Source organism: Neolamprologus multifasciatus, chromosome 5 (assembly GCF_963576455.1).
Source record: "Neolamprologus multifasciatus chromosome 5, fNeoMul1.2, whole genome shotgun sequence".
Lineage (NCBI taxonomy): Eukaryota > Metazoa > Chordata > Actinopteri > Cichliformes > Cichlidae > Neolamprologus > Neolamprologus multifasciatus.
Window position 1 is genome coordinate 35,018,301 of NC_140443.1, and position 27,221 is coordinate 35,045,521.

A 27,221-nucleotide genomic window follows, 5' to 3' on the forward strand; every position below is an offset into this window, starting at 1 on the left:
GCCAGAGATGAATAATAACTGATTAAATTCGGAGTGGGGTATAAACACATGGAGGATGAAGAAAGAACAATATTATGAGAAGTTCCCATCAGCCTAGGTCAGGGGTGGGCAATTCCAGGCTTCGAGGGCCGGTGCCCTGCAGGTTTTAGATCTCACCTTGGGTCAACACACCTGAATCACATGATTAGTTCGTTACCAGGCCTCTGGAGAAGTGCAGGACATGTTGAGGAGCTAATTTAGTCATTTAAATCAGCTGTGTTGGCTCAAGGACACATCTAAAACCTGCAGGGACACCGGCCCTCGAGGCCTGGAGTTGCCCACCCCTGGCCTAGGTCTATTCCAGCATTACTGTAGGTTCAGGGTCATGCGATAAATCTCTGATTATGAATTTTTTCAAAATGTAAAGTTTTAAGTCTGATTCTTAGGAGAGTTTTAAGTAGAGAGGGTGTTGTGGTTCCACAGAACTGGAGGCCAAGGTAAGGCCATCCAGAGTAAGTGTCTCATTGGAACCCATGTTTCTGAGATTAGGGCAGAAGACAATCACTTCAGTTTTATTTGAATTTAGAAGCAGGAAATTAGAGGTCATTCAGGCTTTTAAGTCTTTAAGAATATTGATCTGTGTTTCATATTGTCGCGGGTCAGGACTGTTCGGGTTTTGTTTGACAGCTACGTTCTGTTGTTCCAGGCGGCAGCGTTACGGTTGCCATGGTTACAGGGTGACGCTCTCTCTGCGTGTTTCCTGGGTGAGAGAGCGCCTGTTGTTGTTGTTGTGCTAAGCTAATAGGCAGAATGCTACAGGTATAGCTCTAAAGAATGTAGCATCATAGGCAGTGTAGTCCGTGCTGCAGGGAGAATGGACTGCCATACCCATTATGTGTCTGTGAGCGAGGAGGGAGAAAAAGGAAAAGTACGAGCTGTCATCGAGCAAAAACGGGAGCTGGAAGCATGTAAATATAATAATAACCACTGCAGCCAAGAAGAGAGCCTGACGAGCCCAGTTGTAAGTAAGCTATTAAGACTCGACTGTACACCGTGTTCGTGTTTTCCTCCGAAACAATAAGTTCTGTTGGAGCAGCCTTTCAACGCCTCTCTCTGTCTCTGCTAGCAAAGTTGACCCAGACAACAAAGTAAAGCTAGTTTTCGGCTACAAGCCAACACAGAACCCACCGTATTAGCCAGAGGTCCCTTTACTACGGTTCGGAGCCGCGGACCTTCAGTAACAGTAATAAATCACAGCAATAGTACATTCATGTAGTTGTAAACAGCATGATAATATATTAAGTAATCCAAAGTATTCAGAATACGTTACTCTCATTGAGTAACGTAACGGAATATGTTACAGAATACATTTTGGGGCATGTATTCTGTAATCTGTAATGGAATACATTTTAAAAGTAACCTTCCCAACACTGGGATTGGGTCAGGTGACCCTGAACCCTTCCTTAGTTACGCTGGGGAGTTTTCTTCCTGGTAAAATGGACTTTTTCCTTCCCATTTTTGCCAAGTGCTTGCTCATAGGAGTAGTGTTATTGATATGGTGACGTTACAATGTAAAGCACCTTGAGGTGACTGATTTTCTGAAGTGGTGCTATATAAATAAAACTGAACTGAATCGAATTTTAGCTGCTAAATGTTTCATTGTGTTTTCCACCTGGTTGTACAGTTTAACGCCCGGTAAGCAGCACATAGTGAGAATGATCTCACACAACAAACTTAACATAGCATGTTAATATTTACATTTTCAGCCACTACCAAAACCTTCCACTTTGGGATTGCTGTGACTGACAGATGTGCGAGACAATCTGAAAGAGAAGTTTGCATTTTGTGGCCAATCTGTGCATCTCTCTCAAACTCTTGTTTTCAAGGCCACAGCTCATCCAGACTGTTGCTGCTGTGGGATTCCCAACAAAATGAGCCTTCGTGATGCAGACACCATTGAGAATAATGCACACTGACAGAATGTGAATGCACCAGATTATAAAGGAAATTACTCATTACGGACATTTGCTGTGAATAGGTTTAGAGCTTATGCACCACATTGGTGTTGTATTGCAGCAGTTTATTACATCTGTGTCTGTTTGATGTAGACCTGCGAAGATGGCAGTGAATTAAACTTTTAGGTCAAATTTGGAACATTGAATTTGGATTTAAAGATGCCCTGTTCTCTCATACTCAGAGGGAAACAGCAGAAGTTAATTCTCATGAAGCAGCTGGAGATAAACCCAGAGAATTTCCAGCTTTGCCTCCGAGGAAGGCAGAGCAGCACAGTACTGTACGGGGCTTTTGTTTTCAATTTTTGTCAAACCGCAGCTCTGACTCAGTGTAAGGATAGGCCTTTGAACTCAGCAGTTTCTGCTTTGCAGATGAGACCCTGTAAAGCTGAGTGGGAAGAAAGGCCAAGAAGAAATGAGGATGATGTTGGTATCACTGTGGTCATGTTAAAACCTCACATGTGAAGGTTCATCGTAGTCAAAGGAGCTTGCAAAGAAAAGCGTCTGGACTTCTTTAAGTTACTTGAAGACGTTTCACCTCTCATCCGAGACAAGACTCAGCTGTTCATCTGCATCTAAAGGTCAAAGGTCACTCTTTCGAGGATGCCAATGTTCACATTTTGGACAGAGAGGACAGATGGTTTGAAAGAGGAGTGAAAGAAGCATCTATGTCCACTGTGAGCGACAATCTTTGAACAGAGGCGGGGCTTACGGCACCAACTCTCTGCCATCTATAATCCAGTTTTGAGTTCCCTTCCCAGACGCCTTAACGCCCACTCACATCCTGGGCCATCTGACCTCAGGAATTCGCATGATAAGGTGGGGCCAGGTTTCACAATGAGCTCACCCGAAACTCTGGCTGATTGGGACCCACACCCAGTTTCACACCTTGGCTCAGGTGATTAGAGGATCATCAGGGGGTCCTTTTGTCCCTCTGTGGGGGGAAACTCCCACTAGGTTTATATCTGGGACTCTCCACCATTTGACCTTAGAACTGAAGAAGCTTCTCAAATGAGAGGTGAAACGTCTTCAAGCAACTTAAAGAAGTCCAGACGCTTTTCTTTGCAAGCTCCATTGACCACAATAATGTCTTAGGTTGTCTTAGACTGTTGGTCATGGCCTTTGATGGCATAACCTTGAAGAGATGCAGCAATTCATCTATAATGCGCCAACTTTACTGGCAATTTCCACAATCTGTCATGTAAATCCACACCTGTTTCTTGAGCTGAAATTGAAAACTGGCTTGTCTGCCAACAAATGGTTTGAAATGGTCGACAGGTGTGATCTTTGGCTGCGGTGTCTTCCTCCCACAGGAAGCTGAAAATTAAAATGCAGAGAATAAAATGCTGACAATTTTTGAACCCGTGGAGCTTTTTCCTTTTTCTCGGGTTTTACTGAAGTATTTTATCACAGAGTTGGTTCCAATAAACTGGTGTTATTATCAGTTATCAGAATCAGAAACTTTATTGTCATTGTCACAGGTACAACGAAATTAAGAATGTTCCCCGATCATTGCATCATCCCTAGCAATATCAAAATATAAACAGTGTTAAGGTTACTTTTAAAATGTATTCCATTACAGAATACATGCCCCAAAATGTATTCTGTAACGTATTCCGTTACGTTACTCAATGAGAGTAACGTATTCTGAATACTTTGGATTACTTAATATATTATCATGCTGTTTACAACTACATGAATGTACTATTGCTGTGATTTATTACTGAAGGTCCGCGGCTCCGAACCGTAGTAAAGGGACCTCTGGCTAATACGGTGGGTTCTGTGTCGGGCTCGTAGCCGAAAACTAGCTTTACTTTGTTGTCTGGGTCAACTTTGCTAGCGAGAGACAGAGAGAGGCGCTGAAAGGCTGCTCCAACAGAACTTATTGTTTTTGGAGGAAAACACGAACACGGTGTACAGTCGAGTCTTAATAGCTTACTTACAACTGGGCTCGTCGGGCTCTCTTCTTGGCTGCAGTGGTTATTATTATATTTACATGCTTCCAGCTCTCGTTTTTGCTCGATGACAGCTCGTACTTTTCCTTTTTCTCCCTCCTTCGCTCACAGACACATAACGTGTATGGCAGTCCATTCTCCCTGCAGCACGGACTACACTGCCCATGAGGCTACATTCTTTAGAGCTATACCTGTAGCATTCTGCCTGTTAGCTTAGCACAACAACAACAGGCGCTCTCTTACCCAGGAAACACGCAGAGAGAGAGCATGACCCTGTAACCTTGCCAACCGCAAGGCTGCCACCTGGAACAACAGAACATAGCTGTCAAACAAAACCCAAACTGTCCTGACCCGCTACAATATGAAACAGGGAAGTACCGCCGTGTAATCCATTTATTTCAACAAAGTAACTGTATTCTAAATACCACCTTTTTAAACGGTAACTGTAACGGAATACAGTTACTCATATTTTGTATTTTAAATACGTAACGGCGGTACATGTATTCCGTTACTCCCCAACACTGAATATAAATAAAACAATAAAATTCAATAAATAAAATGGATAGAATACTTAAAATACTAATAAGACGTAACAGTAAAACATTCACATACATTCCCACATACATGCTTCAGACCGTGCATAGATTAACACACGAGTGGCGTGATGGACATTTTTTTTGTAGCATTCAGATGTGTTGTTGCAGTTGGATAACAGCTGTGTTTGAGTCTATTAGTCCTTGCGCTGATTGGCCGGTACCGTCTGCCTGAGGGCAACAGTTCAAACAGGGAGTGGCCAGGATGTGAGGTGTCTTTTATGATGTATGATCCATCAATGCATGCTAGTCTGACTTACTGAACTAAACGTCTCTCTGGCATAGACATACTAGGATGAGAGGGGAGTTGTTTTAGTAGGATATAGCCCAAGGCCGCCCACCAGGCCCAGGACCCTCCTGCTCCACCAGGCCCAGGACCCTCCAGCAGCCACCAGGCCCAGGACCCTCCTGCTCCACCAGGCCCAGGACCCTCCAGCAGCCACCAGGCCCAGGCTCTTCCAGCAGCCACCAGGCCCAGGCTCTTCCAGCAGCCACCAGGCCCAGGATCCTCCAGCAGCCACCAGGCCCAGGCTCTTCCAGCAGCCACCAGGCCCAGGCTCTTCCAGCAGCCACCAGGCCCAGGATCCTCCAGCAGCCACCAGGCCCAGGCTCTTCCAGCAGCCACCAGGCCCAGGCTCCTGCAGCAGCCACCAGGCCCAGGATCCTCCAGCAGCCACCAGGCCCAGGCTCTTCCAGCAGCCACCAGGCCCAGGCTCTTCCAGCAGCCACCAGGCCCAGGATCCTCCAGCAGCCACCAGGCCAAGGCTCTTCCAGCAGCCACCAGGCCCAGGCTCCTGCAGCAGCCACCAGGCCCAGGATCCTCCAGCAGCCACCAGGCCCAGGCTCTTCCAGCAGCCACCAGGCCCAGGCTCTTCCAGCAGCCACCAGGCCCAGGATCCTCCAGCAGCCACCAGGCCCAGGCTCTTCCAGCAGCCACCAGGCCCAGGCTCTTCCAGCAGCCACCAGGCCCAGGATCCTCCAGCAGCCACCAGGCCCAGGCTCTTCCAGCAGCCACCAGGCCCAGGCTCTTCCAGCAGCCACCAGGCCCAGGCTCTTCCAGCAGCCACTAGGCCCAGGCTCTTCCAGCAGCCACTAGGCCCAGGCTCTTCCAGCAGCCACTAGGCCAAGGCTCAACCAACAAGTTAATCAACAGTGACTTCAACGGGCCATCACAAGGAAATACAAATCTCATCATTTTCAAAATGCCGCCTAAAAGAGCAAACCCAGGAGTTGAAGAGGAGTTGGAGGAGATTAAGAAATCGCTTAATTTCATGTCTGATGAACTGAGCAAAGTGGCTAAACAACAAGGTATGCTACATGACCTAATGGATGAAATAAAACAACTAAAAAACCTCATAAAGGACAAGGACAAGAAAATAGACGACTTGGAACGGCGAATCGAGGACCTTGAACAATACACAAGAATGGATGATTTAGTCATAAGTGGACTGGAGACGCAACACCGAACCTACGCCGGAGTAACAGCTGGGGGAGGTAAAGATGGTGAAGATGCCCTGGTAGAGGAGCTGCAAACGCTTGAACAGCAAGTGATAAAATTCCTTCAAACGAAGAATGTAAGTATTCAGAGCCATCATATTGCAGCATGCCACACGCTCCCCAGGAAAGACAGTAAAACAAAGCCATCAATTATTCTTCGGTTTGTGAGTCGCAAAACAAAGATTGAGTTACTGAAACAGGGTAAGAAGCTTAAAGGGACTGGTGTGTATTTAAATGAGCATTTAACGAAAAAGACTGCTGAAATTGCAAGACAGGCACGCAGCCTGAGAAAACAAAATAAGATACAAGCGACATGGACGAGGAACTGCAAAGTAATGATAAGACTAAATGGCAATCCCGAAGAAGCGAAAGTTGTGATGATAAGAGAACTCAAAGACTTAGAGCAATATAAATAATCAGGAATCTGCTCTGGAATCTATTGGAAAAGTGACGATTGGATAATGAACAATGGGTATGGAAAGTGTTTCTGGCCTTACGGCTCAAAAAACAACAACAAAAACAAAAACACATAAATGACAAGTTTGGACACAGATTATAGGTTTCCATTCAGAGATATTGAAGAGGAAGAATTTGATTATGAAAAGGACTGTCAAGGTGGTTATTTTGCCACACACGCTGAGAAAACGAACTTCAAAACGTTTAACTATGCAGAGCACAACATGCATGACCCTGAAAGTAACATTGACCCAGATACCCACTTCTACAATAACACCAATAATACTTGTGAGTACTATACGGATGACCAATTCAATATGAATATTAAAATGGCAAATGCATTGTCGGTCATACATTTCAATAGTAGAAGCCTGTATAAAAATTTTTCTAAAATTACAGAATGTTTAAGTAAGTTAAAAAAGTTTAATATAATTGCAATATCAGAAACATGGCTCGATAATGAGAAAATTAGTGAAATGGGACTGGAAGGATACGAATTATTTACAATGAACAGGGTGAATAAAAAAGGAGGCGGTGTTGCCTTATATGTAGATAAAGTTTTGAAATGTAGTCTGATTGAATGTATGTCAAGCACCATAGATAACGTATTGGAATGTGTCACTATTGAAATCCATGTTGAAAAAGCTAACAATATAATTATAAGTTGCATCTATAGGACACCAGGTTCATGCCTTGAGACATTCAATGAAAAACTTGCTGCTATGTTTAGCAACCTAAATGATAAAAAAGTGCAAATAATTTGTGGTGATTTTAATATAGATTTGCTAAACCCAAATGGACATCAGAAAACAACAGATTTCATAAATACAATGTATAGTAACTCCCTTTTCCCTGTAATTATAAAACCAAGTAGAATAACAATTGATACAGCTACATTGATAGATAATATATTCACAAATAAAATTGACCATGAAATAGTAGGTGGACTTCTTATAACTGATATAAGCGATCATCTTCCTGTTTTTGCAATTTTTCAAAATTATTTTGGGATTAAAACTAAACAAAAGAATCAAATATTTGATATGATACGACTTAGAACAACAAGAGCCATTGCTGCCCTCCAGGTGGACTTAAAGGAACACAATTGGAATGAGGTTTTTGCAAATGAAGATTCAAATAGTGCATATGATGCATTCTTATCAACTGTAATTTCACTATATGAAAAACATTGTCCTTTAATGAAAATCACTAGAAAGCATCACAGATCAAATAAGCCATGGATCACAAAGGGGATAGAAGATGCATGTAAAAAGAAAAATAATCTATATAAGAGATTCATAAAACAGAGGACAAAAGATGCTGAAATAAAGTACAAGTTATATAAAAATAGATTAGTAAATATTATAAGAACAAGTAAGAAAGAATATTACCACAAATTATTGGAGCAAAGTAGAAGTAACACACAAGAAACATGGAGGATATTAAATAGTATAATCAAAAAGGGCTCAAAAAATAAGAATTATCCAGATTATTTTAAAAAAGATAAAGATATTGTGCTTGATAAAACTAAAGACATTGCAAATGAATTTAATGATTTCTTTGTAAATGTTGGCTTTAATTTAGCAAAAGAAATTCCAGAGTCAAGAAATAATAACGACCTAAATAAACATATTACTCAGAATGTGTCCTCCATGTTTATTGGTGCTGTAACTCATAGAGAAATAATTAACATTGTGAAGACATTTAAAAATAAAAAGTCCACTGACTGTTTTGGTATTGACATGATATTAGTTAAAAGTATTATAGAATATATAGTGCAACCTTTCGCATACATTTGTAATCTGTCCTTTCAAACTGGTGTATTTCCCTTACAAATGAAAATAGCAAAAGTTATTCCAATCCATAAAAACGGAGAGAGAAGTCAGTTTACCAATTATAGGCCAATATCACTGCTCCCACAGTTCTCAAAAATTTTAGAAAAGTTATTTGTTAATAGACTTGATAAATATATTGAGAAGCATAATCTCCTAAGTGATAACCAATATGGCTTTAGAGTGAAAAGGTCCACTTCGATGGCAGTGATGGAACTTGTAGAAGGGATATCTAATGCTATAGATAATAAGGAATATACTGTTGGTGTTTTTATAGACTTAAAAAAGGCGTTTGATACGATTGATCATTCTATATTAATGAATAAACTAGAGAGATATGGCATAAGAGGGTTAGCATACAAGTGGATGAAAAGTTACCTGGATGACAGATGTCAATATGTCGAATTCAATAATGTAAAATCTAAGCAGTTGAAGGTAACTTGTGGTGTTCCTCAGGGCTCTGTGCTGGGCCCTAAATTATTTATATTATACATAAATGACATATGTAGCATTTCCAAACTGTTAAAATGTGTATTGTTTGCTGATGATACCACTCTGTATTGCTCAGGTAAAAACCTAGAACAGCTTCTGACTACAGCGGAAAAGGAGTTAAATATATTAAAAAACTGGTTTGATGTAAATAAGTTATCATTAAATATAAAGAAAACAAAATTGATTATTTTTGGCACTAGACAAATGAAAAATGTATCTAAAATCAGGGTTAATGGAATTGAAATTGAAAGAGTGTACGAAAATAAATTTCTTGGAGTGATAATTGATGATAAGCTGAGTTGGAAGTCTCATATAAACCATGTGAAAACAAAAATGTCAAAAACCGTTGCTATTCTCTATAAAACAAAGCATGTCCTGAACAAAAAATCATTATACACACTCTATTGTACTCTGTTGCTTCCATATATGACTTACTGTCTGGAGATATGGGGTAATGCATATAAAACGAACACTCTTCCTATTTTCAAGTTGCAAAAAAGAGCTATAAGAATTATAAACCAATCAAACTATATAGAACCAACTAACATTTTGTTTATTAATCTGAATACCCTGAAATTTTATGATTTAGTTGAATATAAAATGGCACAGATGATGTATAAAGCACAAAATAACTTGCTTTGCCCCAGTACTCAGAAGCTGTTCAAAGTCAGAGAGAGTCAATATGACTTAAGGGGAACAGATTTCTTTAAAAAAAACAAGATAAGGACAAATATAAAGCAGAGATGTGTTTCTGTTAGAGGAGTTAACCTGTGGAATAGTTATGACAGTGATTTAAAAAGGTGTAGTTCATTTTCCTTGTTTAAAAATATGTTTAAAAATAGAGTATTAGAAAAATATATACAGTGGGGCAAAAAAGTATTTAGTCAGCCACCGATTGTGCAAGTTCCCCCACTTAAAATGATGACAGAGGTCAGTAATTTGCACCAGAGGTACACTTCAACTGTGAGAGACAGAATGTGAAAAAAAAATCCATGAATTCACATGGTAGGATTTGTAAAGAATTTATTCGTAAATCAGGGTGGAAAATAAGTATTTGGTCAATAACAAAAATACAACTCAATACTTTGTAACATAACCTTTGTTGGCAATAACAGAGGTCAAACGTTTACTATAGGTCTTTACCAGGTTTGCACACACAGTAGCTGGTATTTTGGCCCATTCCTCCATGCAGATCTTCTCAAGAGCAGTGATGTTTTGGGGCTGTCGCCGAGCAACACGGACTTTCAACTCCCGCCACAGATTTTCTATGGGGTTGAGGTCTGGAGACTGGCTAGGCCACTCCAGGACTTTCAAATGCTTCTTACGGAGCCACTCCTTTGTTGCCCGGGCGGTGTGTTTTGGATCATTGTCATGTTGGAAGACCCAGCCTCGTTTCATCTTCAAAGTTCTCACTGATGGAAGGAGGTTTTGGCTCAAAATCTCACGATACTTGGCCCCATTCATTCTGTCCTTAACACGGATCAGTCGTCCTGTCCCCTTGGCAGAAAAACAGCCCCATAGCATGATGTTTCCACCCCCATGCTTCACAGTAGGTATGGTGTTCTTGGGATGCAACTCAGTATTCTTCTTCCTCCAAACACGACGAGTTGAGTTTATACCAAAAAGTTCTACTTTGGTTTCATCTGACCACATGACATTCTCCCAATCCTCTGCTGTATCATCCATGTGCTCTCTGGCAAACTTCAGACGGGCCTGGACATGCACTGGCTTCAGCAGCGGAACACGTCTGGCACTGCGGGATTTGATTCCCTGCCGTTGTAGTGTGTTACTGATGGTGACCTTTGTTACTTTGGTCCCAGCTCTCTGCAGGTCATTCACCAGGTCCCCCCGTGTGGTTCTGGGATCATTGCTCACCGTTCTCATGATCATTTTGACCCCACGGGATGAGATCTTGCGTGGAGCCCCAGATCGAGGGAGATTATCAGTGGTCTTGTATGTCTTCCATTTTCTGATGATTGCTCCCACAGTTGATTTTTTTCACACCAAGCTGCTTGCCTATTGTAGAGTCACTCTTCCCAGTCTGGTGCAGGTCTACAATTCTTTTCCTGGTGTCCTTCGAAAGCTCTTTGGTCTTGGCCATGGCGGAGTTTGGAGTCTGACTGGTTGAGGCTGTGGACAGGTGTCTTTTATACAGATGATGAGGTCAAACAGGTGCCATTCATACAGGTAACGAGTGGGGGACAGAAAAGCTTCTTACAGAAGACGTTACAGGTCTGTGAGAGCCAGGGATTTTCCTTGTTTGAGGTGACCAAATACTTATTTTCCACCCTGATTTACGAATAAATTCTTTACAAATCCTACCATGTGAATTCATGGATTTTTTTTTCACATTCTGTCTCTCACAGTTGAAGTGTACCTCTGGTGCAAATTACTGACCTCTGTCATCATTTTAAGTGGGGGAACTTGCACAATCGGTGGCTGACTAAATACTTTTTTGCCCCACTGTATATCAAGAATGAAAAGAGCAAAAAAAAACAAAAACAAAAAACAAAAAAACCTCTTGATTCTTTTGCTTTGATGTAGTTACTTACTAAGGTGGAAAGTTTTTTGTTTTTTTGTTTTTTTCTTGTTTGTTTGTTTGTTTGTTTTGTTTTTGCTTTGTTTGCCTTCTCTCACCCCAACCGGTCGCAGCAGATGGCCGCCCCTCCCTGAGCCTGGTTCTGCCGGAGGTTTCTTCCTGTTAAAAGGGAGTTTTTCCTTCCCACTGTCGCCAAAGTGCTTGCTCATAGGGGGTCATATGATTGTTGGGCTTTTCTCTGTATCTATGAAGCGCCTTGAGGCGACATTTGTTGTGATTTGGCGCTATATAAATAAAATTGAATTGAATTGAATTGTATTATTTGCTTCGAGCCCTGTGTACAGGAGCTGCATGCTAAAAGATCTTTTGTTAAAAGGGTTGGCGTAATAAGCAAATGCTTCAGCCAATACCTTTTGATTAGCCTTGTCTCATGCTTTCTTGCTTTGTGGTAAATCTTTGTTCTGTCTTCACTGAGATATTTGAATGCTAATCAATAAAAAAAAAAAAAACATATCACTTTTCCCATAAAAAATGTATTTAAAAAGTTGCCCAGACAAACTACTCCCAGTAAAACGCTGCTGATGTTCCCAATATCGTCTGTGGTAGCCCCTGCCTACAGACTTAAGAGAAGTCTGTAGGCAGGGGCTAGTTTCCTCTTGCATGTTCTGGCTATAAGGGTACTTTTAGTGGAAAACATAAATGTCATACATGATGAACAATTAAGAAGATTCAGGGCTTAATGTGATTCTGAAATCACTATATTGTATTGGATTAAACACTTCAGTGGTGCCTGGTCAGTGAAGGCCACTGTTCATTTAAGCTACTTAAACATTCTAGACAGTAAATCAAATATTTATTATGGCGTTATTAAGAGAAATGTACTGTGCACTTGGTAAGCATGGCAGCTTTTATTAAATATTTATTCTATTATTCACATTCTTTATATTGCCCCACATTCACCTTTAACTCTGGACTCTACTGCGCATCAGAAAGAAAGTAGACTGATCTTACGGGAGAGAAGTGCAAGTGTAACAAAAGAGAGAAATTTCAATGTTTAACCTTGAAAAACTATTATTGACAAAAAAAAGATTGTCAATAATAAACATAATGGTTCCATAGATTGGTATAAATGCAGAATATGTGGTAATATTATGGGAAATATTAGAGTTTCGTCAAAGCAACTAGCATGTCGCCTTTATGCAGAGCGTAGTGTTAGCGGGCGCCGCATGGAACGGGGTTATAGCATCAATAGATTCATCTGCCTCTTTCTGAAGTGAAGGCAAAGATCGCCAGTAACCAGTAACTAGTTTACTTAATGACAGGATTTAGCACCTTTCACTACTTTGTTTTTGTTTTACAATCGCACAACTTTCCCATTTTAGTTTATCAAACAGGTAGCCGAAAAATGTTCAGTAGCTGCTGAGTATCAAAGGGTGCAAACAGTGGTGTTTGGTTGATGAACAAACAGGAGCATTTAGCAGCTGAAACACCATACATAGTTCTCTGAGGTTGGTGGAGACCAACATGGAGCTTCAAACTGAGTAAATATAGGAATTATAGAAACTTTCACAGGATCAGTACTGGACTACATCAAGTTCTGTACTGCAAATGTGACTGTGGACAAAAGCATTCGGGTTTTCCCAAACCAAAAACCCTGGATGACCAGCGAGGTCCGCTCACTCCTCAAAGCCCGCGATGCCGCCTTCAGGTCAGGTGACAGAGCTCTGTACAGGGCTGCTCGAACTGACCTGAAAAGGGGGATTAAAAAAGTCAGACCACAAAAGAAACATCGAGTCCCACCTGTCCAGCAACAACACACGGGAGGTGTGGCAGGGAATGCAAGACATCATCAGAGGCAGCACTGCGAAAACAGAAAACCTGAGTTTGCTGCTGGCAGAGGAAATAAACAGCTTCTTCGCCCGCTTTGAAACACCACAACAGCAGCACTCATCTGCCTCAGCCCTGCTCCCATCCTCACCCTCACCTGGTTCCTGCACCGCTCCACTCACTGTAACGGAGCACGATGTCAGACGTGTGCTCCTAGCAGTGAACCCCAGGAAGGCGGCCGGTCCAGACGGATTACCTGGCAAGGTACTAAGAGCATGCGCACACCAGCTCACCCTCCTCTTCACCAGACTCTTCAACCTCTCACTGGATCAGGCAGCCATCCCATCCTGTCTAAAATCAGCCACAATCATCCCAGTGCTGACGAAGTCTCCCATCTCCAGCCTGAATGATTACCGCCCTGTGGCCCTCACACCGGTAATCATGAAATGCTTCGAGAGACTAGTCCTTCAGCACATCAAGGATTACCTCCCCCCAGAATTCGACCCCCACCAGTTTGGATACCGTGCAAACAGATCCACAGAAGACGCCATCGCCACAGCCCTCCACGCTGTGCTGAGTCACCTAGAGCAGCGGCAGAGCTACAGCTCAGCTTTTAATACAATCATCCCGGACATCCTCATCACCAAGCTGGTCACTCTTGGCCTCCCTCCTCTCACATGTGCCTGGATAAAGGACTTTCTCACAAACCGGCCCCAGACTGTAAGACTCGGCCCTCATCTCTCCTACACTCGCACACTGAGCACTGGCTCCCCACAGGGCTGTGTGCTGAGCCCCCTCCTGTATTCTCTCTACACCCACGACTGCAGTCCGACCCACAACAACACTCTCATCATCAAGTTTGCTGATGACACCACGGTAGTCGGACTCATCTCAAAGGGAGACGAGGCAGACTACAGAGAGGAAGTCCTGAAGCTGGCAGCATGGTGTTCAGAAAACAACCTGGCACTGAACACTAAAATGGGAAAATGGTAAATGGCCTGCATTTGGATAGCGCTTTACTCAGTCCCTAAGGACCCCAAAGCACTTTACACTACATTCAGTCATTCACACACTGGTGATGGCAGCTACATTGTAGCCACAGCTGCCCTGGGGCGCACTGACAGAGGCGAGGCTGCCGGACACTGGCACCACCGGGCCCTCTGACCACCACCAGTAGGCAAACATGGGGTTAGTATCTTGCCCAAGGATATTTGGCATTCAGCCAGGAGGCAGCCCGGGATCGAACCACCGCCCTTCTGATTAGTGGCTGACCTGCTCTGCCACCTGAGCTACAGCCACTAAGAAAACCAAAGAGCCATTGTTGACTTCATTAGACACCGCACTGACTTGGCCCCCCTTTACATCAACGGGGAGTGTGTGGAGAGGGTCCACACCTTCCGGTTCCTTGGTGTCCTCATGTCTGCTGACATCTCCTGGACAGACAACATCTCAGCGGTCGTCAAGAGGGCCCAACAGCGGCTGCACTTCCTGAGAGTCCTCAGAGTGTAGTCAAGACAGCACAAAAGATCATCGGCTGCCCTCTCCCCTCCCTGATGGACATTTATTCCTCCCGCTGCCTCAGCAGAGCAGCAAACATTATCAAGGACAGCTCCCACCCTGGTTTCAACATGTTCAGCCTGCTTCCCTCAGGGAAGCGCTACAGGTGCATCAGCACAAAAACCCACAGACTCAAAAACAGTTTCTTCCCCAAAGCCATAACCACCCTGAACTCACACATGCACATAACACAGCCCCCCCCCCCCACACACACACACACACACAATTTTTTTCTTCCCACTTCCTCTATGGACCACCACTGTGCAATGCCAATTCTATGTGCAATAACTCAACTGTATATACACAACACTATTTATTACATTTTTTTAAAAAACGGCTTGTATATTTGTGCATTTCATATATATATATATATATATATATCTTTTTCCCTATGTTAATACTGTCCATATATATATAGCGCTGCAGAACTGACCCCCCCAGCATGTTTACACTGAGTAGGAGATGCTCTGTATCTCATTGTACAACTATATGGTGACAATAAAGACATTCTATTCTATTCTATTCTATTCTATTCTATAATTGGACAGAAACACAGCCTTAAATTCCTAAATTCAACTAGTGATACTTTTAGAAGATGATGTTATGTTTATGTTTTATGTACAGGTAGCAAGTTTTTTCTAAATCGTTCAGTTGCAACTATTAAGAAACCCGAGCATTTGAGCTGGATTTGTGTGACGTTTTTTCAGACGCGATGAGAAAGTGAGGAAGTTCTGCTGATTTGAGTGTTATTTGGTTTGCTACTACCCTTTCACATAATATAAATTAATGCACCTTTAAGCCATATTCAGTGCATGCACTTATGTATAGTTTTTTTAGAATTAAAAAAAAATATACTGAAAATAAGTTAGACAACTAATGTTGATGTGATTTCTTATAGCGGCAAAAATACAAATAGTGTTTGGTGTCGAGGCTCTGGGCTCATCACTTGCTGGAAATACCCATGAAACTGAGAAATGATTCATAAACATCCCTGTGGCCCACAGGTGAATGCTGGGACTGGGCAGCAGCGGCACTGACAAGGCAGAGGGGAAGATGGGAAATATTTCAGTCGAGGATGTTGGCATGTATTGATACATTGCGGCTCGTTTTACCTGCGTGAACTGGCTCCGTCAGTGATCAGCACTAACTGGCTGATATTTCTGGGGAGCCATGAATTTGCATGATGACTAAATATAAATATAGTGACTAAATATATCACTTCATGAGCTCCTAGACCAGGGGTCTGCAACCTTTAACACCCAAAGAGCCACTTGGACCCGGTTTCCACGCAAAAGAAAACACTGGGAGCCGCAAATACTTTTTGACATCAAAATGAAGATAACACTATATTGTTTTTTACCTTTATGCTTTGTGTGAACGACTAAAGTAAGTAAGTAAAGTTTATTTATTAAGCGCTTTTAACAGACAGGCAGTCACAAAGCGCTGTACACAAATATTAAAATAAACAATACAATCAATAGACATTATACACAATGTAAAAGATCAAATGTAAATAATGTAAAGAATATAAAATACGTAGATCAACAAAAGGCTTGTTTGAACAGAAAAGTTTTTAACTGCTTTTTAAAAGAATCCACAGAGCAACTAAGGTGTGTTGCTTATGAAATCCATGAAGTGCTACAGAGAAAATTACATTTTATTTATGTAATTAACACATTTTGAACTCTGAAATATAACAAAAAGGAAAGCTGAACTAAAATGATCCATGTAGCAAACAAAAACTGTTATATCGCCTTTGGGCTTTTGTAGCCTTGACCTGACTTTTATTTTAGTAATTGGAAAAAAAAAGCACTATGCTGCTAAAAAAAAATAGATATTTGCAAAATTCTGTCTAAATATGTATTTTACCTGGTTAATGTGTGTGGCGGGGCGTGGTCTGCAGCGCCGCTGCATGTCGGACGCACCTGAGCGGCACCCGCAATCACGCCTCGCCGCCTTAAAGTCTGTGCCATGTATGCTGTTGTGTTGATATGTGTCGGACTGTGAGCTGAAAAGCTACAGCCGGCTGTGTGCGTACAGCAACCGTGTGTGAAAAGTGGTCAGTAAAGAGATGCTGAAAAGCATGTTCATGGAAACATCGTCAGGTCTGTTGTGATATGTTTACAATAAGACTTATCGTCCTGAACCTCTGCGCACAGCGTCTGCAAATCGGGGCTGTACGAAGTGACTTTACGCAGGACTGTAAGCTGTCATCTGTGAGGCGTGACGCTGTTTGTTTTTAACATAGTTCACGGTGGAGAACAGCTGCTGACATAATGTGGATCCGAAGATCCATAATTGGCCGACCTGGGGTTGGAAGTCTCGATAAATGCACGGCGTTTCGGCGGGTACACCGGCTTCCGGGAGTGTGACGCTTATTTTGAGCGATGAAAAATAATAAAATATAATCTTATTTTTATATTTCAAAATCACAACAATCTTCCAAATTAGAACTACAAGTTAAAAAAAGAACTAAACACAAATAAAATACACTTCAGCTAAATACTTCTCATTTATTTTCCCAAACCACCCGCAGGTTGCCGACCCTTGTCCTAGACCATCCAAACTCCTGACACATTAGCAGCAGACACTTATGACATCACGCAATCACTGGTTGTTGTCATTTGTTTTCAGGTGGTGCAGATGGGTTCACTTGTGTCTCAGTGGGTGGGTGGCAAGGTCTGTGTTTGGCCAGACAAAGTAATGATGGGTGAGCTGTGTGAGCCTGGGCTAATCTGTCCAGACAAACCCCGTGGGATCTCCTTAGGTGGACGGATGTCTCTTATTTTCAGTCCATCTGCTACATGACCAGCTGGTTTGATAGGCAAGGCAGCACTGCCATCTCAGCAGCTGCTCTGACTATTTCAACAAAAGGGACTGACAGAAGTGTGGTTTTGAGCTATAATAGTCTTAATACTCTTAACTGTTAAGTTCCATCTGACCCTGCATCTGAAAATCATATTTGGCTTTTGGCAGGAACTCTTAGAACATATTTTTGATAACAGTGAGACATTATGCTGCCTTCCACTTGCCCCAATGAATGTCTGTATACAAACTCAGGTTTGGATAATGTTTTTTGCATGTCTATACACTATGTATCGTACATAATCCAGAAATATTACATGAAAAAATATTCTTAAAATTCTTAAATGAGGCAGGGAACATCTATCCATCAGTCCATCATCCATCTTCTTCCTCACATCCAACCTCCTTCAGCTTATCCAAGGAAACACATAGAGATTCCCAGGCCTGCTGAAAGATATAATCTGGCCCACAGTTATGAGCCCTTTAGTCCCTGTACAACTGCTGTGAAGTGTTGGTCTGAATTACTGTCGCCAATCCTTTTAACAGTTTGTGTGGACAGAATTTCTAGGCATAGCCATGCAGTGGGAAGGCCTCCACCTTTGTGGCCTCAGGATTTAATCTCTACATTTTGCGGATGATGTAATTCAGCGGTCTCCAACCTTTTTTGCGCCACGGACCGGTTTATGCCCGACGACATTTTCACGGACCGGCCTTTAAGGTGTCGCAGAAAAATACAACAAAATAAAACTAGTACCCGTACCGAAAAAAATAAGATTTATTCATAACACACGTGAAAAGACCCAGGAAAACCGAGTAAACGATAAAAACGATAACAAAATAACGCTGAAAACCAATAAAAACCCTGAACATTTACCATACATTTCACACCTGAGCCTCAACTCTTGCGGCCCGGTACCAAACGACTCACGGACCGGTACCGGTCCAAGGCCTGCTGATGTAATTCAGTTGGTGGCCTCCAGCTCTCGCTGGACCGGTTCACTGCCGATTGTAGCTGGAATAAGAAATATCACCACCGCATCTGAGGCCATGATACTCAGCCAGGAAAGGGTGGAGTACCCAACTGAAGTGAAGAAGAAGTTTAGTCTCGGGGTCTTGTTTATGAGTGAGGAGAAGGGAGCGAGACACTGACAGGATTGGGGCCACGGCTGCAGTGGTTCAGATGTACTGGTCCATCGTGGTGAAGAAAGCTGAGTGTAAGAGTGTAAGTGTATGCAAATAGGGGTGGGTTTTTATAATCGATTTATCGATTAAAATCGATTCTGGCTTGGATAACGTAAAATCGATTCATTAAAATCCTGAATCGATTTTTTAATATAAATTTATTTTGCCCGAAATGCCAGAATCTCAGGTGAAATCTCACAAAACTTCAACAACCACCAAACAGCTAAGACAGTAAATGAGAGCAGGAACACGGATTCTGCACAAAGACTTAAACACACAGCGCAGCCCGCGGATCAGAATCAGTGATATGTCGCCTTTCTCACCTGACCGCACGGACACGGTCGGGGCTGAAAGCCGACAGCTCGCTGATTCTGATCTGTTGGCGGGTCCGCGCTTTGTGTTCACGCCCTTTATGCGCTGATTCTAAAGCTGTTAGTTTTATCTCTCTCCAAACAATATTGACCGAACCAGCAGCAAAAGAAGATCCAAACTACACTTCACATAAACATCGTCATGTATTCACTCTTATTTTTACTGTTTTGCTTCAACCACGATGCACAGCTCTCTCTCTCTCTCTCTCCCCCTCTCTCTCTCTGTACTGTTTTCTGCATTATTCGCTTGCTTGTTACGCACAAGTCTACCGTTGTTTACAGCGCTGTCGGCCAATGGTTTTTTTTCCCGTTTTATATACTTCCGAAAAGAAAACCTAATTTCTGCCGTTCAATACTGAACAAATTTAAACTTTTTAGAATTATGCAAAATGCAAAACGCTCAGCTGTGTCTCTAATAAAACCGCTGTAACTTCAGAGGTAATGTTCATGTGTTGATTAATGGTTTTCTTTCGTTTTTGATGTACTGCAGAATATTTTTATAAAATCCCAGGCCAGGAAAATCGCCTTCATGTTTTTCTGTTTTATCTTCAGCTACTTTGACACAAAGGCATCTGCTGTGATGCTCACACCTTTGATAAAGTCTTGGTGTGTCAGCTTCCTTTTTATAGATACAAAAATATGTAACTGTAATGATCTGAATTATAATATTTCTGACTGTCAAAATTTCCCAGATTCAAATCGAAGTGAATCGAATCGAATCGAATTAAATCGAATCGTGGATCGAATCGATTCGGGACCTTGTGAATCGGAATTGAATCGATTCTAGAAATCAGTGACGATACCCAGCCCTATATGCAAATCTATGGGGAAATAACCTTTGGACTTCAATGATTTACAGACTTAAAAGCTATAAACAGCATGTTCTTTCATTAATTATTGGCAAGATGCAAGCCTAAGAGCATTTTGTGTCCCAGAGAGTCTCAGTCGGCCAAAATGCTCAACTTGAAGCTTCACAACAGGACTTGATTAATCAAAGGTTGATGTTACTGATGTCCTTCTTTGAATGCCTTCCACGTGTGCTTAAATACAGTGGGGCCAGGCTAGCCACAGGGCTTGTAATACACTGACAGAAGCCCAGAATTGTCACATTTAAGAAAATTGCACCATTATTTTGATGTTTTTGTAACATTTTCGCTTAATGAAAAAAAAAATAAAAAATTGTTGTTTCCTTATTTACAAAGCATCGCAACAGCTGGTGGTTCCACATGTTTTAATTGGCAGATTTTTACACAGCATTCTCTTTGTGTCTCCGCCTAGAATCAAACATGAATCACTTGTAAGGTGAATGTGTAATTTATTATGCTCTGCAGCCACTGTTTTTGCTTCATAACTTATTTAAGCCATGAATTAATTATTCAGTTATTTCAGTAAATCGACTATTTTGTTTGTCAGTAGTAGAGTAAGAGCACGGCCATGGAAATACTGTCATGTAGCCTACACAGTTTAAGCAGGTGCCCAATGAAGACAGAGATTTTTGAAAAAAACAAACAAACAAAACAATAAACTGATTTAACAGATTTTAGAAGACATTTGTGCATCTGACAGTAAAATCTCACAGATTTAACAATGACAATGTTTTGGAGAAAAAAATGAGAAGCCATTTTTTACTTTCAAGCATCCTACAAGTGAATGCTGTTTTCTAATGTCAATACTTATAAATTATGCACAGTAAGTTTTTTTTATCAAGCTTTAAAAGATGTTGGACTGGGATGAAGCTGAATGCAGGCGAGTGAATTCAAATAGAATTTCAGAGTGAAGCCCGGGAACTATTTCTTTTTTTTACGAATGTACAAGCGTGCAGAATGGGATTAGCACAGTTTCAGACCAATTATGGTTTGAGGTGAATATGGTGGATGTTACATGCATGCATGAGATGGCTAAATCTTATCAAACTGCTATATTTGACTCTGTGGAGCCAATTCTCTGATGTAGCTGGTTTTAATTACGAGAAATAAGCTTCATGTTTCAGCACAAATCCAGACAGTGAAATGTAATTAGCTGTGTGCGTGTGTGTGTGTGTGAAGCACTCATTTTTAATGCCTACACGCTTTTGTGCATAGAAAAGTGTGAACGTTATTAAAATTCTTTTGTTTTTACTGCTGATTTTTGTAAATGTATTTTTGCTGTTGTTGACAAATTATATTCCTGTCTTCAAAGTTATAAAACAAAGCTTCATTTCACAGCGGCCTGAGTGTGAAGAATATGCAAATGTTGTGTGCTGTAAATAAGCCAAAGAAGGTTTATTGAGTTGAAAAACAAAAGCTGTTTGTCAGTGGCTTTTCTTCAAAGGGCACTGAGTGAAGTTTGATGTGTGTGTGTGTGTGTGTGTGTGTGTGTGTGTGTGTGTGTGTGCTTGAGCATTCATGCTAATATGTGGATAAAAGCAGCAGGGTGAGACGGTTTTGGGGACTGACGTGGAGGCGATGGTGAGGCTGACGAGCTCTTGGCTCTCTATAGTGCCAGGCAGCAACAGCAGTTTGTCTCATGGTGTGTACATCCCCCAACTAAGCTTCACACAGAGCAGCCAGGCTTGCTGTTACATGCTCACTGGAGGGAGGTGGTGGTCGAGGGGGGCATTGAAGTCTCTGTTGGGAGCTTGCGGTGTGGCAGAGATGGCCATTGATCAGTGGCTGCCAAATCAGGATCCTCTTGATGTAGACAATCTTTGCTTGCAATCAGCTAAATGGCAACAAATTGAGCTTTTTTTTTTCTTCCTCTTTTGAGCATCGATAGTAATTTGTTGCTGTGATGTTTAGAAATATGAAATGCATTCATTCAATTGTGGGCATTTAATTGGTTCCTGGTTTCAAATGCATTCTATGCTCGTTTCCTTCAGTTGATGGCATTGAAATTATGACATTTTTTTCCTCTGACTAAATGGATGGCAATTGAGACGGTTTTAAAGAGGAGCCATTACTGGGATTTTATTTTGGTATTCTCTCACTGAATGACTAAAATGGCCAGTTAAGGATTGCAACTGATTTAATTTACAGAGCCATCATGCCATGCTCAATGGGAATCAGCTCTGCGTGAGAGAACATCTCTGATCCTCACGCCCAAACACAGAGAACTACAAGCTTGTGGCCCTGACTTTTATCTGTTTATTTGATTTTATTAACTCCAGTCAGAGGCGCTTTCATTAGAAAACCTCTGGTTTAAAAGTGGCAAATCATAGATGTGGTACAAATCCAAAAATGGACTCTCCAAAAGAGGGAGAAGCCAAGCAGAGAAGAAGACTTCAGAATTTGGTTTAACTCTGTCTTGCCAAAACAACCATAGCCTCCCCAGAAAAAGTAGGATGACAGCATGTGGTGCTCAAAAACTCGGACACATTAGCTAGTATTAATGGAGACTTCTTAGATATGCACGTTACCCATAGCATATCCTCTAAACCATCACAGATGCTGGCTTCTAAAGAAAGATGCCTCAGGCCACTTTAATGAGCTCACAGAAGGTGGGAGTTTTTCTGGATTTGGTTCAGAAATATTTTTATCTTGGAAAGGTTTTAACATGTGTAGATCCACTGATCACTGACGAGAGGTGTTACAACAAACATCAAAGGCATCAACCAGTCATCCAGAGTTTACAAAGTTTAATTTTCTCTATGGTTTTGTGTCACGTGTACAGAGATTTCTTTCAAATTTAGGTCTGTTGTTGATGGTATTTTGAAAAAAGTTCCAAAAATGTACTTTTAAAGCATCTTTCTCTACGTGTCTCTGCAGTTTATCACACAGTGGTCCGTCCTTTTACCTGTTTGTTTCTGAAAGGCACAGACTGATAAAACCTTTTGGAAATATTTGCATCAAAATGACACAAAAGAGTAAAATTGCTTTCAAATCTTTTCCTTAAAATACTTTATGGATTTTCTTGTACTACCTTCTCAAATAGTGTTTTTGTTAGTTTTTACTATAATAGCAGTCAGGGAAAAATATGCTATTGGCAAAGAAAATCTCATCATCTTCTGGCACACTGCCCGGAGTCCTGTATATATTCACAACCCCACCAAAGGACTCTCATTCAGCTTTTAAAACTGTGCTGTATAGCTGAGTAGGTTATCCAAGACCTGACCAAAGAGGAAAAAAAATCCAGTAATAAAATGCTCTACTGTATTTTGTACCTCTTTAGTCAGCTGGAGAAATCTTTAAGGCACCGTCGAGGGCTGCTGCAGTCTACTAAATGTTTCTGTCAGACAGCTTAACGTTTTCACCGTTCTCTTTGGGCTTCTGTCTGCTCCATACAGCGTAGCTGTGCACACATGTGGAGTACTGCTGAATACTGCTGAACTGTTTTTATTCCATCAGTCATGTGTGTGCTGACATATGCATACCTGCATGTCTGCTGTCTGCAGATCCAGGTGTGTCCTCTGAAGACCTGCTGCAGACCTGCTGCACTGCTGGCCAGAGATGGGCCTCTGAAAATGGTCACTGCAAGAACATGCCTCTGCTCACTAATGACAACGTCTCTGTTTGCAGGTAAGTAACATGAGAGTATGAATTTTTAGTTATACAAATGTTCTTTGTGGTAGCGGCTGTACACTAACTGCACATGAACTACTTACTCATCGTGCTGCACATTATGCAAAGTATGAGTTACAGTCAGGATAACTGAACTCTCATTGCTGCCATTTCCTACACTGCCCCACAGAAAATAAATTTTAGTGCAAAAATGACCTTTATTACCTTTATAATTTAGATGTTTTGATTATACTGCAGTTAAATGTTGATAACATTGTAACCACTGCACACTGTCTTATATAAACTATATTAGAATACCATCATAGCTGATTTAACTGATTTATCATAGACAAATAACGAAATGGTAAAAATAGTGAGCTGCTGTGACCGCTGTCATCAGTTTGAAGTGTTGAGATGAGCTTTTTCACATTCTCTATCTATCCGATTATTAAGTGATGACGTGACGAATCCTACTTCCGGGCCTAAAGTAGTCTGCGTTTAATATGGCTATGGTGTTGTTAACATGTTTAATGTTATGTTTTTTCTTCTATTTAATCTCAAAAAGCTCCTAAAACAGTCAGTGATCACTGTTGACCTCCCTCGGCTTTTATTACCGCTAATCATTTATTTAAGCTCAGTTTTTAAAACCTTAGGATGTAGCTACAGCCCAGCCCATGCAGCAGTATATGAATGACTAACCTCGTATTGTGGATGGATTATCTCAGTTGTTCTCCTGGCTGAAGTTTGGTCCTTTTACAGCATCCTGCCATGCGATTACATTTGTTCCTGACCACCGAGAACACTCACGTTAACTTTTATCGAGTGGAAAAAAAAGTTAGCTTGTTTATATTATGCTAACATAGCTGTGTCGCTAGCAGTCACGTAGCACATCATTATATACCAGCTAGCCAAATTCAGTAACCTTACAAACGTCACTGCTGTTTAGTTTTCTGTCTTCATTTATGTTGGAAGTGATAACAGAGCTGTACGTTTTAATTTGTTTCCAAAACCCCGCAGTCAGGACATGCTATATTGTATTTAGATAGAAGCTAGCGAGCTAACTTCCTGCTAACTTCTAACTCCGTTAAATGTCATAAATTCCGTTTTCATGGATGCCTGGATGTTAAACTCAATTGTTACACCTGGTAGAGCAGAACACTGATCATTTTATTAAAGATGAAAGACTTTAGACAGTTTTTCAACTCTCAGTAATGCCACAGTGATCGTTTGATATATGGACCTGCAGCAGAGTTTAGGCCCAGACACGGCTAGTGACGTCAGACTGAACGATCGGATAAACACATCTGACAAGAAAGAGACATATCTACCTGTGAAACCACACGTTCATTTGTCAATCAAATGGACTTTCTTGATCCCAAAAAAGTGACTGAACCCGTTAACTTGTCAGGAACGAGTTTCCCATTAAACAACCACAGATACGTGGAAGCTACATCTTTCAGGGGGATAGGATTAACCTGTTAACATCAGAGCCACAGGATTGACCATCAGTAAATTCATCATGGATGATGTTTCTTTCACGGCAAAGAACAGAAATAAAAATTTATAAGGAGTTGCTGCTTGGGTTATATGGAGCACACTGTTTTTCTTCTGTGTAACATCAGACGGTCATAAAAGATGGCTGAAAAGTAAAGCCGCTTTTTGCAACTCCGTACAAACAGCCATCTGGTTGTATAGAAGTCTATGAGGACAGCACTGTGACCTCAGAAACACTTTTACTAACTTGTTTATGTCTCCATTATTTATATAGTTGACATTAATATGCATAACGTATAATTTACTTTTAACATATGGAGTAATATGAAGCACAAGAAAGTGCTAAAATACTCGCTGTGTGTGTGTGTGTGTGTGTGTGTGTGTGTGTGTGTGTGTGTGTGTGTGTGTGTGTGTGTTCCAGTGTTGCACAGAAGCAGTGCTGTCTCAGCTCTGTGAAGGAAAGACAGTGTGAACTAGGCGTGACCTCAGCCAGAGGTGGAGACAGCTGTGACGTGGACGAGCGGGACTCGTGTCTAGATGACTCCTATCAGGTACACACAGTGGAAGATTCACAGGAAGGCAGTTGAGTCATGACAGATGGTGAACAGATCCACCAAGGTCTCCATGAAGCAAGCACTTGGCTGACCAGAGGCTCACTCTTGTTTTGCTTTGTTAACAGAAACGGGGAGAAAATTATGTTGTTGTTTTTTTGTCACAATAACATAGTGAAAGTTGCATTTGCCGGTTGAATCCTGAACTTAAACCACATTCGAATTTTGACTTATTTGAAGAAAACAGCTGCAAAAGCTTTTAAATTAAAATCTTTAATGTCGAATTTGAAGCCTTAATTTGAAATGCAACACTTTCTCGTTTCTAAGTAGTTGAGTTTTACCTTGTGGCTAATCCACCTGAGTTAAATGTTCCTGTATCAGGTCTTCTGCTTGCTGGGTTTTAGAGGATTGTTGCAAAAACCAGGTTAACATGTGGTTTTCTTTACAAAACATGACGCAGCTGAAGTCCTGTGCAGTGCGATAAAGCGGCTTGCTCATCTGTTTCTCTTTCATGCTGATGTTTACTAACCAGCAAAAAGCAGAGGGCCATAAAGTGAGGTGATGATTAGAGACGTGAAAGACAGCCTCTCCTAACAGGCTATGCTATTGTTGTGCCGACCGGCAGGTGTGCTGCAGCTGCTGCGTGCTTGGCTTACGTGTTCGCAGTGAAGGGCGGGGTTGTGACGCCCACCAGCACCTGGGCTATCCATGCGGTCACATCTTCCTCACTTGCTGCGAGGAAGGGGATGCTCTGAGCCTGTTGAGGAGAAAGCAGAAGCCAAGACCAACTGCGCTTCCCAGGAAAGGTATCTGTAACCCACTGCACAGTCGATTTCCACCTGGCAAAACACGTATGTTATGCACTTTGCACGTGCTAGGACTTATATTATGTATAATAAAAAACAAGCAAAGGAAGTGGGCGGTGAAAAAATGTATTAATTATGACAGAAAGTTTCAGAGCCTTTGTGAACTGTTCTTTCCTGTCTCAACAAAAATATTCATGTAGTGAGGTTAGCGGGGTTAGCTATGTGCCCTTTGATCCATTCCAGTGCATGGACTACCACATGCTCATTAAATTCAGCAGGTGTTATGTTAATTATCACAGCATGTCACATTTTTTATAAAACAGGCTGCAAGAAGCAGCGAAAGCAAACATCCAACAGTCTTTCCAGTATGTCCAACAATTAGGTTTGAAATAACATGCCACATTGTTATTCCCACATGAATCGGGGGAGATTCTATCAGTCCAATTCATCTTTTTTTACATTTTATTCCTCTTCACGTTTGCTTTCATTTTGTGATGGTCAGTAAAGAGAAATTTGGAGAATGTCTTTGTTTCCCAGTCACAGTTCTGTGATCCAAAATACGAAGAAACAGAGATTGAGTGTAAAACTCTTTAAGAATATTTAAAGTTACTTAAGTATGAAAAAGTAAACAAATACATTCACAAACAGGAGATATTTTACATCCCCCATATTGCTCCTGTCTGTTTAAACTTTTTGTCTGTGTAGGAACTTTTTAGAACTGAACAGAGACAAGTCATTGCAGGTCAAAGAAACCAGAGACAGAAAAGGTTCATATTTACCATCCTTTTCTCAGAAACA

At 41.4% G+C, this 27,221-nt stretch overlaps 1 protein-coding gene across 2 annotated transcripts in view; it reads left to right on the forward strand.

Annotated features, from left to right (window-relative positions):
- Window positions 1-27,221, forward strand: part of fbln2 (fibulin 2) — a 93,332-nt gene that overhangs the window by 25,473 nt on the left and 40,638 nt on the right. For both annotated transcript variants that reach the window (XM_085161055.1, XM_085161056.1), the window contains exons 3-5: window positions 23,467-23,590; window positions 25,488-25,617; window positions 26,243-26,423. In XM_085161055.1, the coding sequence (XP_085017181.1) occupies window positions 23,467-23,590; window positions 25,488-25,617; window positions 26,243-26,423 (435 nt within the window). The remainder of the gene's footprint in view (window positions 1-23,466; window positions 23,591-25,487; window positions 25,618-26,242; window positions 26,424-27,221) is intronic.